This window comes from Pelecanus crispus, chromosome 1 (assembly GCF_030463565.1).
Source record: "Pelecanus crispus isolate bPelCri1 chromosome 1, bPelCri1.pri, whole genome shotgun sequence".
In the NCBI taxonomy this organism is placed as follows: Eukaryota; Metazoa; Chordata; class Aves; order Pelecaniformes; family Pelecanidae; genus Pelecanus; species Pelecanus crispus.
The window spans coordinates 103,582,924-103,599,419 of NC_134643.1; the positions used below are offsets into that span (position 1 = coordinate 103,582,924).

At 36.6% G+C, this 16,496-nt stretch overlaps 1 protein-coding gene across 1 annotated transcript in view; it reads left to right on the forward strand.

Annotated features, from left to right (window-relative positions):
- NECTIN3 (nectin cell adhesion molecule 3) overlaps positions 1-16,496 on the forward strand; it is a 50,370-nt gene that overhangs the window by 24,391 nt on the left and 9,483 nt on the right. The window contains exons 2-4 of the mRNA XM_075727560.1: positions 4,382-4,720; positions 11,744-12,040; positions 13,565-13,682. Of these exons, the coding sequence (XP_075583675.1) occupies positions 4,382-4,720; positions 11,744-12,040; positions 13,565-13,682 (754 nt within the window). The remainder of the gene's footprint in view (positions 1-4,381; positions 4,721-11,743; positions 12,041-13,564; positions 13,683-16,496) is intronic.

The window sequence follows — 16,496 nt, forward strand, 5'->3', positions numbered from 1 at the left end:
CTTGTACAATTTGGACAGATACATTTGCAGTGCTGGACCATGAAATCTGGTCTGTGTGGTGATGTGAAGGATGGGTGGGAAAATGAAGAGATACTGCAGCTCATTTTGGGGAGGGGGCGGAGGGTGTCAGAACTCAAAGGGCCAAAACCATATTCCTCTGGAAGGTGTTTTACCAAAAATATTAGAGCAAGAAGCTCATGCTTTCCCTCCCTGCACTCAAATGAGATAATCCATTGTTCAGCATTCAAATTACTTTTATCTTAAGACTTTAAGTTGAGGTAGGGCAGTCTCATGGTGTTATAAGTAAGTGGGGAGCCATGAATAGTGAATGACTGCTTTTTTTTTTCTTAAAAATCCTCTAAGTTGGTAAAATTAGGGATAGAGGAACTGTTGCAGTTTGAGAAGCTGAGATATGGACTGTCAGTGTCTGCATGCAACTAACTGTTATCTGTGAAATAGGTTAAGAGTCTTATTAGCATGTTTGCAAATAGATTGGAAAATAGGTGTGTCAAGTAGATCAACTAGGAGTATCCACCTGCTTAATTTCTCTTAACTTTAGACACAAGCTAGTTTTGTGATTAGACTTGGATGTGAAGTATTACCAGCACAGATTGGATCACTGTGTAATTAAAACATCAGTTAGTGCGTAGGGATGTAGCTAAAACTGACACTTCTCAAGGTACTGGAGATGTCAATAATACCAGGCTGCATATGAAACAATACTGGACAAGCTCTTGCTGATCAAAACAAGGTAAATCCCCTGTGTGTTGCCTGTGCAATCTGAATAGTAGTATCAGCTGTTTCATTAAAGGAGGAAGTCTGGCTGACTGGTACAGACAAGGACTTCTAAAACATTTGTACAGGCTGAACGATACAGTTAGGTTCAAAGCTTTGAAATGAATGGGATTTGGTGCCATATTGCAATATGATACTCAAGTAATTATTGTAACCCATCAGTAAAAGTCATTTGACAGTGTCTTCAATTAAGCAGGTTATGCAAGAACCTCATTCCATGTTTCAAAGACATGCTGGAACATATGACCTGTCAGAGCATACATGGTTGAGGAGCTGAGGGGGAAGACATAAGCTATTTTTTTCTGTCTTCCAAGTGAGCAAAAAGAAAAGGGAAAAAAGATCCACAAAAATTTTGTCGAATCTAAAGAAAATTGTAAGAAAAATTCATGATGCTGTTTTTGCCTTGAAGTTGCAAAATAAGATCTTGATTAGTAAGTGACTACAACTTGTTTCCTTAAGGGATGTTGAGAATGATAAGCAAGAACTTAATATTGCAAAAGTGCAAGCAAAGGAGGTCAGATTTCAGCATTAGATTTCAAGATGAGGAGAGCTAGGCTTTTATTAAAACAGTGTGTCCTACGCATCAGTATCTTGGATCAGTTGTGATGAATAATGTGGCCTTGAAGTGTCTTGTTCTTCAGAATCTTGTGCATTGTAAGCCTCTAAAGCTTTATTTTGGAGTAGACATGTAGCTGTTACTCATTATTCAAGTACAATCTTTGAGCAAAGTATTGACTCTTGAGTAGAAAAAATCTATGTTAAAGGGAACACCTGTCTTAGAGTCCTGAGTTTTGGAGAGCCCTGAATATCAGCACAGTAATTCACTTGCTAGTTTAAACTGCTAGCTTGATTGCTCAGCAACCAAAAGAGGTTAGTTAAATAATGATAACTGAAGATTAAAACCAGAGATGCTATTTCAAATGAAAGGTATGGTTGTTCTCACTTCAGCTTTAAACTATTTTTAAAACTCTAAACACTTTGGAGTATATATACTGTTATATAAACTATCTGTAAAATCAAGTGAAATGATTAGCATAAACCAGCTGATTTTTGTCTTGGAGTCTGAATGTGTGTCAGAGGATGAGATAAATGTGTAATACTTGATGCAATGATCTATTGGCTCTACTTCCTTTATTGGAGAAGGTGAGTGAACAATGAGATGTAAGTGATTAATGTTCTATAGCTGCAAGTGTATAGAACGCATATATGCATATGAGGCCTGCTCAGTCCAGTCTGTAAATCTTGAAAGTAGCAGCAATAAAAAAAGTTTGAATTCTGAAAATATTCATGCAGTTCATGTGAGAACACAGTGTTCTCATGGCACAAATGAGCTGTTAGAAGTATTCCTTGATGGAAAAAATATTTTATTTTCACATCTTCAAAAAAGGGATAACTGTTAGTTGAGTATTGACTTTTTAAATGTACTCTGGTCATCTTTATATAGCTAAAGCCTCTAATTATTGGAAGTAGAGTTGTCAAAAAAAAAAAAAAGGAAAAAGAACAGCCTGTGTGTTCCACTAACTAGGATGACTTTCTAATTCAGTTTGTTACCTTCCCAGAAGTCCAAGCAGCTTTTGTGTAAATTTACTTGTAGGGCTTTTCTGTACTAAGTTTTTTGGAGTTATATACAGCTGATCATTACGTTAAGGTTCAGTACAGGTTAAGGTTCACTAGATTTAAATACTGCAAATTGCTGATTTCTGAACAAAAGTGTATTTTCCTTTATTTAAATGACATTGCAGAATATGTATGTTTTGTACATTCTGAAATACGTCGTGGAAGTGTAACTTGTGAGCCATATTTATATACAAGGTAGAAAGCAATAGTTAAATACTTCTTAAGGAACACTCCACCTCATGCTGAAATTTGGCAAAGGCACGTGGAGACAAAGTTTGGGCAGAATTCTGTGTGTTTCAGTTAGTGTTCATATAATTGCCCTCTTTCCAGTGTCTGTCTCAACAATATGTATTTGTTCAAGAGGCGTGAGGAGACTAGATAAAATGTTCTTTCATTATTCGTGGATTAGTCATGTTGGATATTCTCTGTATGAAACTTACTTATTCAGTTTTTTGAGTTTTTCTGGTGCTTTTTTAAGCTGTCACCAGCCTCTCTTAGTAACTGGCATATCAACAATCTTGGTATAAAGTTCTGGCTAAGTTTGATTTATTTCTGCAACTCAATATTTTCATAATATTGGCATAGTCAGTAGTTTTATACTGAGGAAATCCGTAGCTGAATCTCTTTAAATCACTTGTTCAGGTGATTTCCTTGACTTAGTTATGGTTTGAACACTGAAAAATCAATTGATGGGAAATGGAAAGCTTTCAACAATGGACTCGTACATAAAGGCATATAGAGAATATTTTCCTGAACACGTTTTCTCTTTTGTAAGAACTTGTTGACTGAAAAGGCAGTTACTGTCTCAAGTTGAATGACCTCTTCATGCTTGTGAAAACTGAGCTACTAAAATTTAGACTTGAATCTTGTTGCATGGGTTTCTCAGTAACAGCTTGAGTACTGATTTGATAACTGAAGAGCAAATCAGAGCAGTCGAAATGGCTCTGTTTAAAACTTAAGCACAGTAAAAATAAATGCAGTGTGGACTAAGACTTTGATTGTTTTCCATCATGTTAGTTTACTCCAAGGGAACGAATGATTGAAGTTGCTGGAGCATCTCTTTGGCAAAAGAAATTTTGAACCTGTGGTTTAATGAACTGCTTTGTCCTGGTGGATTTCCTTTCTTGAAAGGAGATGGTATAAAATGCTGAGCTCAGAATGCAGTTGCTACTGTGGAAAATATTTTAGGTATTGAACAGAAATACACCGAATCTTAAGTAAACACTGGTGATACCTACTCTTGCATATTTACTGTGTTAATATAGAGGGAAGAGCTAGTATGAAGATACCACACTACAGTGTAGCAGAAAGATTGCATATGCATAATGGTACATATCTTTATTGGAAACTAGGATACCGAAGCTAAAATCAAATTCTTCGATTGACTGTCATTGTTAAGATGGAGTAGTTTATGGGGTTTTGTTTTTATTCTTTTTACTTGCTGCGTTGCTTTTTAAGTAGTTACTGGTATGGTAAGTGGTAGAAGTTTCACTTATGCATTTCTCCTTAAATAATCTTTATTAGGAGGCTTACCTTTTGAAAGTAGAAAAAGTGCAGTAATTTAACTTAGATTTTTACCTGATGGTCTGGATCAGTAATCAGACTGCTAAAGTACCATGTCTGATTACTGGGTTTTTTTCAGTAAATCTGAATACACACAATGTTCATATCTAGTTAAACTCCCAAAAGATTGATACACCAGTTACACAACTATCAGGTCATTTTTACAGAAAGTTGTGTATTAGTGATAGTATTCTCTGAAGAATGGTTGATGTACACCTAGCTTTGATGTTTCTGCTTGAAGCATGCTTTTGTAATGTTTCCGCATTGCTGTGAATCAGCAAGAATACGGTAATCCAGAAGAAAGTAGGAATTCTCTTTGAAAAAGGCAAGCTAATTACTGAAGCTTAATGTGAAGACTTAGAGCATAACTTTCTTGTGTACCAACTAATGATTGCTTTGTTTTTAGGTGCCTTAGCTGGACCAATTGTTGATCCACATGTGACAGCAGTTTGGGGGAAGAAGGTTGCACTGAAATGCATAATTGATGTAAATGAAACAATAACACAAGTTTCTTGGGAGAAGATACATGGTAAAAGTTCACAGACTATTGCTGTTCATCATCCCGAATATGGAATATCTGTTCAAGGAGAATACCAAGGAAGAGTGTCATTTAAAAACTACTCACTTACCGATGCAACAATTGTCTTAAAAAATGTAACCTTTTCTGATGCAGGAGAATATATTTGCAAGGCAGTTACATTCCCACTTGGAAATACACAGTCGTCAACAACTGTAACAGTACTAGGTAAGTCAACTTCTTTATGAAAGGAGGTGAAATTAATAGCACAAACTTGTTAGTGGAATTCTGCAAGCTTATATGTTGTATTTCACCTTTTAACCCAGTGACAATACAAAAATGTATTCTCCAGTCTTTCATAACAGGTCTTGGTATTATTACTAACTTTATTCAGGAGACTTCTTTTGGGTCTTGCTTCTTTGGAACTTGCTCTTTGATTGTCCGGATATTAAAAATAAAGAAGCAATTCCTATTTAGGCATTGTGCTAACCCAAACATTTGGACAGTGCTGTAGAACTTAAACCTGGCAATGTTGATACTAGGGACCTCTGTGTGTGTGTGCTGAGAAGCTGCCAAACACAGCTTTAGGTACCACCTTGCCTAAATTCCCTCACAGATTTTTTGCTAATATGATAAGTTAATGTAGCTGTTTGGGGTTGGTGATGTAGACTGTTCTTCGCACAGTATAAATGTGAAGCAAAACTGCCTAGACTACCACAGGGAGTTGTGGAAAGAAAGAGGCAATTTAAGCCATTGACTGGTTGTGGATAGTCATAATGTGAAGCTTCTGTAAACTGAGTTTTTCACACGAACTAATTTTGTCTATCTCATTGAGGGTTCAGTATTGCTGTCATAAAGGACTAGTACTGAATCGCAGGTAGAGTTAGGTGGTAGTGCAGTATGAGGTAAAAGGATTACTTCATCCTGAAACATGAAAAACCTATTGACTTGCCCTCTCCTTATATTATACCTTCTTAGAGTAAGTTACTTCTGTATCCACTGCAAGTAGTCAAGTGATATCTTCTACATTTTTTTAAAGAAATGTGCTTTTTAGAATCTTCTTGGTCTTTGATCTCTGCTTTCCATGGTAGTAGAATACTATGACATTAATTAGATGACTGTAGCACAGTATGTAAACTGGTTTTCACCACAAGGTGGGGCAAAATAAACGCATCAAAGCAAGTGGCTTAATCCAATTTGAAACAAGTAATTTGACCAAAGAAGTTCTATGTGATATACAAAGCATGTAGCCTTATGGCTCTCTTTTTCCACCTGTCTTCTGTCTGTACTACAAGTGGCTATGTCTGGCTATTGTAGCAATTTTTTGACTTCAGGTTTCAACTTATCGACATATGCTGGGAGGTTTTTATTGTTCTTTGTCATATCTTCTAGTCAGTCCCTATTTCTAAGATTTTTTCAAATCACATTAGTAGTTGTGTCCATTTTGCTCTTCAAATTTTAGGTTTATGGAGAACATGAGGAGGAACTTAGAAAGCAAATGTATGGCTTTTATTTTTCTTCTGCATTTGAAAATATAGGAGGACTGCAACTTGCTTGATCAGATATATATTGTCAAAACTTGGAGTTGGAATAGGTAAAGAAGTATTTGTCAGGCATACAGTGGTCCTGATCATAGTGGTTTTTCATAGTTGATGATGTAGATGGCTGCTGATAGTTGTAAGCATCTTAGTGACTTGGTATCAACCTCTGAATTGCAGTAACCAACTTGTACTTGCAAAGATGCCTTTCCATCCTAGTTAGCAGCTGCTTGGCTTGCATGTACAGCTGGGTAACCAATCCTATGTTGGACTTAACCTACCTTCTGTGGCCTCCGCAGAGCATTTTCTGTCCTTCTGAAAACTTTTTGCTATGCTGACTTCTAGACTTAAACAGTAAAAGTACTGGGGAAGTAATGGTTTTCAGAATATGCATGTAACTGAATAATTTTTGAGCTTTAGTGGCCTGAGCTCAGCAGTCCCAAGCTCAGTTCAGTCTTAAGGCATGGAATAGCTTCAATCAAAATTAAAAACCTTATGTGACTTAATCATCTTTATTCTGACCGCATTCTCCCAGTCTTCTAAAAATCTCTCCCTGAAGTGAGGAGAGAAAAGTTCATGTCCTGGGGCTGAAACTGTTTCCAGTCCAAGCAGCATTGCCTTTTTTCCTAGTCCCTGTCTGTTGCTATTTAGCGAAGAATGTTTCCTTCATATGTGTAGTGGACATACTTAATCATGTGGTAGGTGCTTGTACACTGTAAGGCAGAGGCACTGAAGACAAATGAAGGAAAAAAATAACTACAGGATATAATGTTCTGTATTTCGCTGCAGTACACTGATCACTTAAGATTGTATTTAGAACCTCTGTCTTGCACTACTTAAGCTTAACAGACTTGGTGCATTTGGTGACTTTGCTTGCTCCTAGTTTGCTTCGCTTAGTGCTTCATGGAAAGCAGGAAATGCACTGTAAAAGAAGAGGTTAAGACAGTGAAAATATGAAAATGCTTTTTAGGTCAAACAGGTGTATTGATCTTGTCTAAAACTTTGGTTCTTCAAACTTAGCAATTTTTTGCCCTAGTTTAACAAGTTAAGAGTTGTATGTTAAGCTGTTTCTTTCTCAAGATGCTGACTAAACTGACTGAAATGGTGTTTGAAGGCAGAAGAGATGGTGTGTGATAGGGTATCTTGCAGAGCTAACATTGTTTTATGTTACTAGCTTGAACACTGTACATGACTATTTTAAATACTTGGTTTGGTTTGACTCCTACTGTCTTGCTAAGCTAGATTTCTCAGCATCAGTATTGGTAAAGTAGATCTTGTTCTTCTACAGGCTAGCTTTTACCCATGCTACAAGTGAAGAATATGAGCTGCATGGATGAGAATGGCAAAGGTAGATATAGGTCTGTCACCATGAGTGGATCCCAGACACACTAAGGTAGATATTCTTACAATAAGGAATTAAAGGAAGATGCATGTCAGACAGTAAGGAAAATAGATCCTCTCAGACAGTTCTGATAAAGTAATGGTGTTTGAAAAGTGCTAGTTGGTGAGATGTGCACATTCTTCTGAAGTACCGCACAATATCTCAGGCCAACAAGAAGTATCAAGTAGTTAACAAATTAGTGAACTGACTGGTCTTTAAAAAACCAAACAAACAAAACAAAAAAAACCCATACATCAGAACAAAAAACCCAAATTCAATAATAAAGGATGAATTAGGGGGCAGGATAAGTGTTGTGGTTTAACCTCAGCCAGCAGCAACTAAGCACCATGCAGCTGCTCACTCACTCCCCCTGCCCTGGTGGGATGGGGGAGAGAATTGGAAGAGTGAGAATCAGAAAACTCCTGGGTTGAGGTAAAAACAGTTTAATGATTGAAATAAAGTAAAATAGTAATGATGATAATAACATAATAATAACAATAATAATACACAAAGCAAGTGATGCACAATGCAATTGCTCACCACCCACCGACTGATACCCAGCCAGTTCCTGGGCAGCGATCGCTGCCCCCCAGCCAACTCCCTGCAGCTTGTATACTGAGCATGACATCATATGGTATGGAATAGCCCTTTGGCCAGTTTGGGTCAGCTGTCCTGGCTGTGCACCCTCCCAGCTTTTTGTGCACCTGGCAGAGCATGGCAAGGTGGAAAAGTCCTTGACTAGCATAAGCAGTACTTAACAACAACTAAACCATCAGTGTGTTATGTTATCAGCATTATTCTCATCCTAAATCCAAACCACAGCACTATGCCTGCTACTAGGAAGAAAATTAACTCTATCCCAGCTGAAACCAGGACAATAAATTACACAGAAATACAAGGCTGCTGGTCTTAAGGGAAGAGAAAATTAAAAGTAGAAAAACTGTTCTGGAAAGAAGATATTTAAGTAAATGTCAGTTGTGATGAAGAAGGGGCTGACATTTCCCAGTGTCATGCTGTTGCCCAGGAATTAGTGAATTTAATGGTAAATGGAAATAATCCTGTTTGTGTTGTAATCCTGCCAGTTTCATCCAGACCTCCTGTGCACAGTGGCAGGAGAAGATTAGTTTTAAAACTAACATTAGCGGTTGAAAAAGGCTTATGAAGTACTTAAAACCAAGAAGAAACTTTGAGGACTGGAAACAATGCAATAGGACTTAAGGCTCCTCTTTTTTTTTTTTTTTCCTTGATACTTTATTATGTTGTTTTTCTGCAAAGAAGTGTCAGGACTTGAGCAACAAGAGATCTCTGAATGTCCATGTGAATGCAGGGTGAATCTAGAGTAAGTAGGCTTAAATTAGGTAGTGTAAAATCAGTAGAAGGGCTAGCACAGATGTGCAAATTAGTTGAGACTTCCTAAACAGCTGCACATCTAGCTCCCATACTTCAGCCATCATTTCTTATAACTCAAATATAATTCATGCTGTAATACTGCTTTGGATTTGTGTGACTATACTTTTCCAAAGATACATGAATGAGATGATCCATGTGCACTGACCTTTTGATAACCTCTGTTCATTCAGTCAGTGAAGATCTCTGCTACCTTAGTTAAGACTTCTTGTTGACTTGTGTATCCCTTCACAAAGGGGTAGAGGAAAAGTTCTGGAGTTGTGTACTCATTTATTTTTGAGGAAAATTCAAAGGAATAAAATATATGAAACTTCACTTCCAGCTGAAATGATTTGGATCTATGAGTTCTGGCATGAGAAGCTTATGACAGCTGCTAATTTAATTGATTTCACTGTGATGGAGATCTTGCCAGGGGGAGGATACAGCAAAAATCAGTATCTTTATGCTTGAAGATACTAAATGTAAATTTGGGTGTTTACTTCTGCATTTCAGTTATACTACAGAAGCTATTGGAAAGGTTACTGCTAGTGATCTGGGGGGAACAAGGTTGTAATGTTCATGCTAAATCAGGGAAACTAAACTGTGGGTCAAATAACAAAGCTATACAATGTCAAGTTCTCCATACTAGGTTTTAAAGGCTTTTTATTCTTTTTGTCAGATGATAGAATGGTTCATATGCACATCAGTTCAAATATCCGAGCTTACTGCAGAAAGCTTTAGTTGTTGCTAGTGTTGGAGAGCAGGGAATCAAATTTTGAAAGCAGCTCCGTTAGAGATGCATCAGATCTAGAGGAGCGAATGTAGGACTTTGCATAAAAACCCTGCTGTTTTGTTAGTGACCCTACTGTAAATAAATCAGAGGGTAGGCATTCAGAAAAACAAAGTAGAAAATAACCCACTCTAAATATCTGTCCAAACAAACAACCTTTAATTTGGTGATAAGGTATATTCTTTAAGCACTTGATGTACTTTAAGCATAGAATAGAAAACATATTTTTGTAAGGTTATCCATTTAGTAGTTGCCTTTTCTTTTAGTGTAATTGAACAAGTAATAAACCACCTTCTTCAGACACTGAGCAGTGTTAGACTGAGCAGAAAAAAACCAAACTGATTCTGGCAGTGAATTCACTCAAGCTGAAAATGGGCTCAAGCTGCGCCAGGGGAGGTTTAGGTTGGATATTAGGAAAAATTTCATCACAGAAAGGGTAGTCAAGCATTGAAACAGGCTGCCCAGAGCGGTGGTGGAGTCACCGTCCCTGCAAGTGTTCAAAAAACGGCTAGATGTGGTGCTTTGAGACATGGTTTAGTGGACTTGGCAGTGTTGGGTTGACTATTGGACTGATGGTCTTAGAGCTCCTCTCCAATCCTAATGATTCCTAGTTTTTACTTTCATTCTAAAGAATCCAGCCACCAAGCCAGGAAACACAAAATTGCTACTCTACCCTTAATTGGTTTAGTGGTGGACTTAGTAGTATTAAGTTAATGGTTGGACTGGATGATCTTAAAGGTCTTTTCCAACCTAAATGATACTATGATTCTATGAAAATACTTGTTACCCAGTTATTTCTTGAAAGTACAGGTAGCTGGAGAAGTATCTTGCCAGGTATTGTGAACTGTGCTCTATTTCATTGTAAGATATGTGGGTCAGGTTCAACTTCTTGGAAAGAAATTCTGTGAACTAAACTTCTTATAGGATACTGAAAGGCACAGAAGTTGCAAGAGTTGTCTCTGCTTTGTGATTAGTGAGGGCTGGTCCACTGAGGTGGATTCTGAAGTGTTACAGTGTGTAGTGGTGACTTCAGAAGACTGATAGCCTCATTTAGATCAAAAGACAAGGATCATGTAATAGGCTGTTATGCTGCTAGGAAACATGTATCTTCTTGTACTGATGATAGAAATGGGCCATCCTAGAAAGCAAAACCTTGGTTTGTATCTGAAGCACCAGATGGTATTTCTGCTTAGGATTCAACTGGTAGATGGCTTGTACAAGGCTGAAACAGGCTTCTTAAATAAGAAGGAATTTTTTTAAAAAGCTTTTCAGTCTGTGGTCCTCAACAGTAGGCTTGTACACTAGGAACTCAACTTTCTTTTAGAAGGAAGTGTGTTCTCTAAGCCTCTAAAATTTTGGGGTGAGCAATGGGTTTACAAGGAGGTCAGACACTTACACTTGTGGATTTCTTGAGACTTGGACATAGTATTGAGTTCAAATTTTTTACTTCTATAGGTGATGGCCATCTATATATAGACAGAATTTTATTTATATGTAGAAAAAAATTATTTATATATCAAACATATACAGATTTTATATAAAAATTATCTATTATCTGTATCTGTATGCACATATTAGTTTTTATATATAATGTATGTGTATACATAATAAAAATAATTTTTTTGGAGGTTAACTGTCCTTTTCAGCATGGAATCAATTTGTATTGTACTGATCAACAGAAGCTTAAACTCTTGGGTGTTAAAAGACTTGAATAAAGTGGTTTTGAAATGACACACTGACAGTCTAGGTTAATACTTTAAGTATTACGCTTGAAAGTGCAGCAGAATCCAAGCCTTTTTCAAAAATCATGGTATAGTTTTAACGTAATAGCTTAAGCTGTTGTCAGACACTGCAACTGGAGCATTGTAGTTGGTGTTTTGAACCTAACCACTTTGGAATTTCCTGTCAATGCATTAAACATCGTGAATGAGCAACATTCACCTTTGTCTGCTCTTCAAAATTAAACAGTATCAGCAGGCCAAAGCTTTGTAGAGCTATCATCTCTGGTATATGACATGATCTTAATTCCAGGATATCTAATTAGAATGGGCTTTTGCAAATGGATTAGATCTTGTCTAACTCTTTTACACAGCAACAGTTTCAAAGATGTGGAGTATTCCATGTTTAAATTTACTTTCTTTTCCCCCCCTTCCTAGTTGAACCTGTTGTGAGCTTAACAAAAGGACCAAACCCTCTAATAGATGGTGCAAATCGGACAATAGCAGCCACTTGTACAGCAGCCACTGGAAAACCTGCTGCAGAGATTGACTGGGAAGGAGGTCTTGGTGAAATGGAATCCAGCTCTAATTTGTTTCCAAATGAAACAGTGACAGTTGTAAGTCAGTATATGATTGTCCCTACACGATTTGCAAGAGGAAGGCGTATAACTTGTGTTGTGAGGCACCCTGCTTTGGAAAAGGAGATAAGATACCCTCAAGTGTTGGACATTCAGTGTAAGTATTCTGTAAGGTAGCTACTACTTTGTATGTATCTTGCAACCACCCTCTTTATCAGTGTATACCTTCCACAGGAAGGAGATGAGTGCACTTCCTGCTTCAGGAAAAAAAGGGAAATTAAAACTGCATAGAAAAGCATGTGATAAGAAGTAGGTCGGGCAGGAGTAGAAACCTAGGGTCTCTGTATTAAGAAAATAAAAATCTAGTCACAAAGCTAGAATACCATTATGTTTCTACCATTTGTTTTGGATATTCGCTCATGGGTAAACATTATTATCTGTGTTTATATTTCACATTGAAAAGATTACAGACAAAATAACAAACTCAATTGATCTGTAAACTGTTTATAGTGCCTTATAATTTCAGCAGTATTAAAAAAGAATTCTAATGAAGATTCGTGTTTGAGATAAGTTGAAAGTAGGTCTTATGAGGGTCAGTAAGTTATTTTCAAATTATTCACTAAACTTTTTCCACTCTAATTTGCATAAGGAAACAAGAACATAAGATATACACTCCTAACATTTGTTATTCCACCTGAAGAGGTTGCACATGTAATTCAAACCTGTACCAGGCTTGTTTAACAAATTCGTGGATTTAAAACAACAGAATACAAAGTGAGATGACTTACAGTGCTACTTAGCTAAAACTAGTTAAGACAAACAAGCTTTAGGCATGTGATGCTTTAGGCATTTTTTTTCTTAGACAATGTGTACGTGACCAAAATGAGTTATTTTCAAGTTCTTCCTTTGGTATCCTGTCTCAGCTGTGTGCTGCTTTAAAGTTCCTAAATCATAGAATTCTGTCAATTCAATTAAAAGAAATGTAGTGGCTGAAAAAAGTAAACTTTGCTATTTTGGTTTGACTTCCCTTAGGCTTACAGCTCTCTGCTGTAGGAGCTTATACCAAATGTTACTCATTCTTCTGTTTTCTGGGTTCTGAATGTTTCAGCTAGGTGTCTCTGGCTTATTTGCAGTGGCCTCCTAGCTTTTTAGAGCCGTAACAACATAATTCTACACTATGATGCCAGTGGATAACTGTCAACCTTTTTAACTGACATCTGTGAACTTTTTGATGATTTCCTAATAACCTGGCTTCTAAAAACACTGTTTCTGATCCTTTGCTGTTATCTTGTTAGTGAGATATAGAGAGAGTAGGTGTACATCACCGCCATTCCTCACTTCCAAAAAAGATAAAACTGATTCTTTTCTTCTGAGGTACTTTCACTTCACCAAAGTGCTGTATGTTTGCTGAAAACACACAGTGGGACAGTTGCACTGATTAAAAAAACTTACTGTTCCTGATCTAATCCACTGCTGCATATTAGGCTGTAGCTTGGAACTGTATTGGTGTTCTCTGTGTATTGTTGTTGGTTTTAAACTTAAAAAAAAACAAAAAAAACCAAAACCCAAACCAAATCAAAACCCAAAAAACACCTTCTACTCCATTGAGCTGACCATTACACACAGTTTGTGTTTAAAGAAAATATTGTGATTGTTGATAGGTTAAATCTTGTTTTGTCAGATGCCCCAGAAGTTTCAGTAACTGGCTATGATGGAAACTGGTTCATTGGAAGAGAGAACGTTCAGCTCAGATGTAATGCTGATGCAAATCCATTACCTATGGAATTTATGTGGACCAGGTAACTATTTATAAAAAGGGGCTTGCCACATGATTAAAGTGGTATCATCTTTCAGTGTACAGTAAACACCTGTTTGGAAAACAAGAAATATATGACTTGTATTGGGTTATAATGGTATTATCCAGCCTTTTAAAAGGATGATACAAGATGTGTGTATGTATAAATATGGGTGAGTGAATATCTTGTAAATTTACAAGCATGAACAGTTGGTCATTGCTCTCAGAATAAAATCTTTTGTAGTTACTTGATACACTAAACTATGTATGATGCAGCATATAGATAGGGATCCAACTATTATTTCATTAGCTTTGTTTCATTATTATTTAAAATAAATTGTAAACACTTGAACAGACTTTTCAGTATCTACATCTTAAAATCTGAAAATTAGAGTTGAGATAGCAAATATTGCTTACTGAATTACGGAATTTGTCATATTTTTCAAAAGTGCTCAAGTAGTTGCCAAGACAGATAAATGCGGTGTTTTGCGTAGTGATGGAAACTAGGTCTTGAACATATGTCTCTAGTTTAAAAAAAAAAAAAATATCTTACATAACAGCTGCATTTCATGAATATATAGATTGGGTGGGCCCTACTCTGAAACTTTCTGCTTTGGTTTTGCAGCCATGAATGTACTTTGGGCAAGAGACAGAGGAAGACAATAAAAGCAAGCATAGATTGAAATCTGCCCTGTGAAGGAAAAAAAAAATTAAATAAACCTAGCTATTTTAAATTGATTTGTTGCCTGTAGAAAGAAAGGAAATTTTCCGAAGGACAATGTAAATTTATATAAAACAGTGCTGCTGTTGGGGAAAACCATAGGTATATTTACTGATGTGAAGCTGTAATCCGTTTCCCTACCTTATGAATGGTAGATATAATTTAGCATATAGGAACAGTAGTCATAATGTGGTTTGAAAATGTTGTATTGATAACTTTGGAATTGCTTGATAGCAGTTTCACAGGAATAATGGACTCAATCCTAAAAGCAGCCAGTGAAATCTTAAGTCAGTATTGTGGCTAACTCTACTCAGAATGGCATGGCTACGCTAAAGTAGGTTTAGCGAAATGTATCCCTTAGTAAAATGTGTGCTTTACCTACACGCTACAGTAGGCTGCCATCCCTTTTCCATGCATAGCTCAAATTCAGTGTGATGAGAGATTTCAGCATGCAATATTCCTGTGTTTAAAAAAGCATGACAGGCTCTCAACAGCACTACTGCTCGTTTCTTCAGATTAACTGGGTTCTCGGTTCTCTGATTTGCATTTCAGATATATGTAAGAACTAATCAATACGACCTCTATTTCCAATTCCAGAAGAAATACACACCACGCTTCAAAGCACTTCAAGCTTCAGAGGTCACTTTTAAACTTTCTAAGGTTAAAACTGAACAACTTTTACAATAAAAACTTAATTTTATGGAGTAAAACTAGTGTACCTTTTTGTTTGAGGAACAACAAAACCTATCCAAGAAGCTGTTATACTGGTGAATGAGGAACTTCAAGGGGAAAGAAAAAAATCTATGCAAAAGGATAGCTTGAGTGTTTAAGGAAATGGAAACTAGCTGTATTGAAATTGTGTGATATCTTACCAGTGTCAAATTATAGTAGCTTTTAGAATTATCACACCAAAAAATCTTTATCCCTTGGAAGCAAATGTGATGTTGTATTTGCTAGTATAGTAATATTTTCATGGTCAATAATATTTTAAACTGTTGCATGTATGAGAATTTATTAGAATAGAGCTTTCAAACTAATTGGCTATTTTATAATGTTTTTTTGAAATGCTTCTGGTACTAGGAATTATGAAGTACATGCTTAATCACTTTTATCAACTTTATATGGCTGAAGCAATTCTAGGCAATAATCATTGTCAGCAAAAAATGTTGTCTTGAACCTACATTTGTTGGAGATCATGTTTACTGTTAACTGTGGGGTTTTTTCTATTTGAGTACCTATTTTAAAGTGTTGGGGTGGCTTTTTTGTTCGATATTACTTATAAAATCATACTTGCTAAATGCTTCCAAGATACTGAGACCTGGCGATCACGTTTGAATATTGACTTAGTCCTGCTTAGCTGTTAATACTTAGTTAAAAGCAAAATGGGATGCAATGGCATGAAATTACACAGGTGTTTAATGGACAGTTGGCAGCTCTGTTAAAACAGTTCCAGTGCCTCTGCCCTTCCCCCTTCCTCTGTTGTGCTTACACAGTTGTTAATGCAATCACATGCAGAATGCTCCAGGGAAACGATAGATTTGGAATAGCCAGTTGATTGGAAACAATTTTTTTAACCAGTTATTTCACCAAGTGTATCACTAAGCACCAAACTCTGTTTCAGTGCTGTAATTTAGATGGAAAAGTGATGGGGGATGAGAAAAGGCAGGCTGAGAGGGAAGAAACTGCTTGAGCTCTTCCTCAGAAATCCTAGTCAAAATGTCCTGTAAGTTAAGTGTACTGACAGAAATACTTATTGTGATAGCTCAACTGGATGGAAAAGAACAAGCAGATAATCCTGACAGCAGTGTAAGTGCATCTTGGTTTGACTGTTAGTTTTTAGAGCTTGAGTTGGATTGTTCCTCCAGGTTCTTTTGAGATAATGTTTTCTTAGTTGTAGTCATGTTCATTTGTAGACAGCTCGCTAGTGCCAGCAGACTTGATATTCAAGGGACTTGGCACAGAAATTAAAATAGTAAATGTTGAGGTGGACACTGAGAATATCCAATGAAAGCCCATTGAGAACGTCGGAAAACAGTGAAAAGATCACTCTAGACTATTGCAAATATTATTTTCAACTAGTTATATTTAAACTTTAGT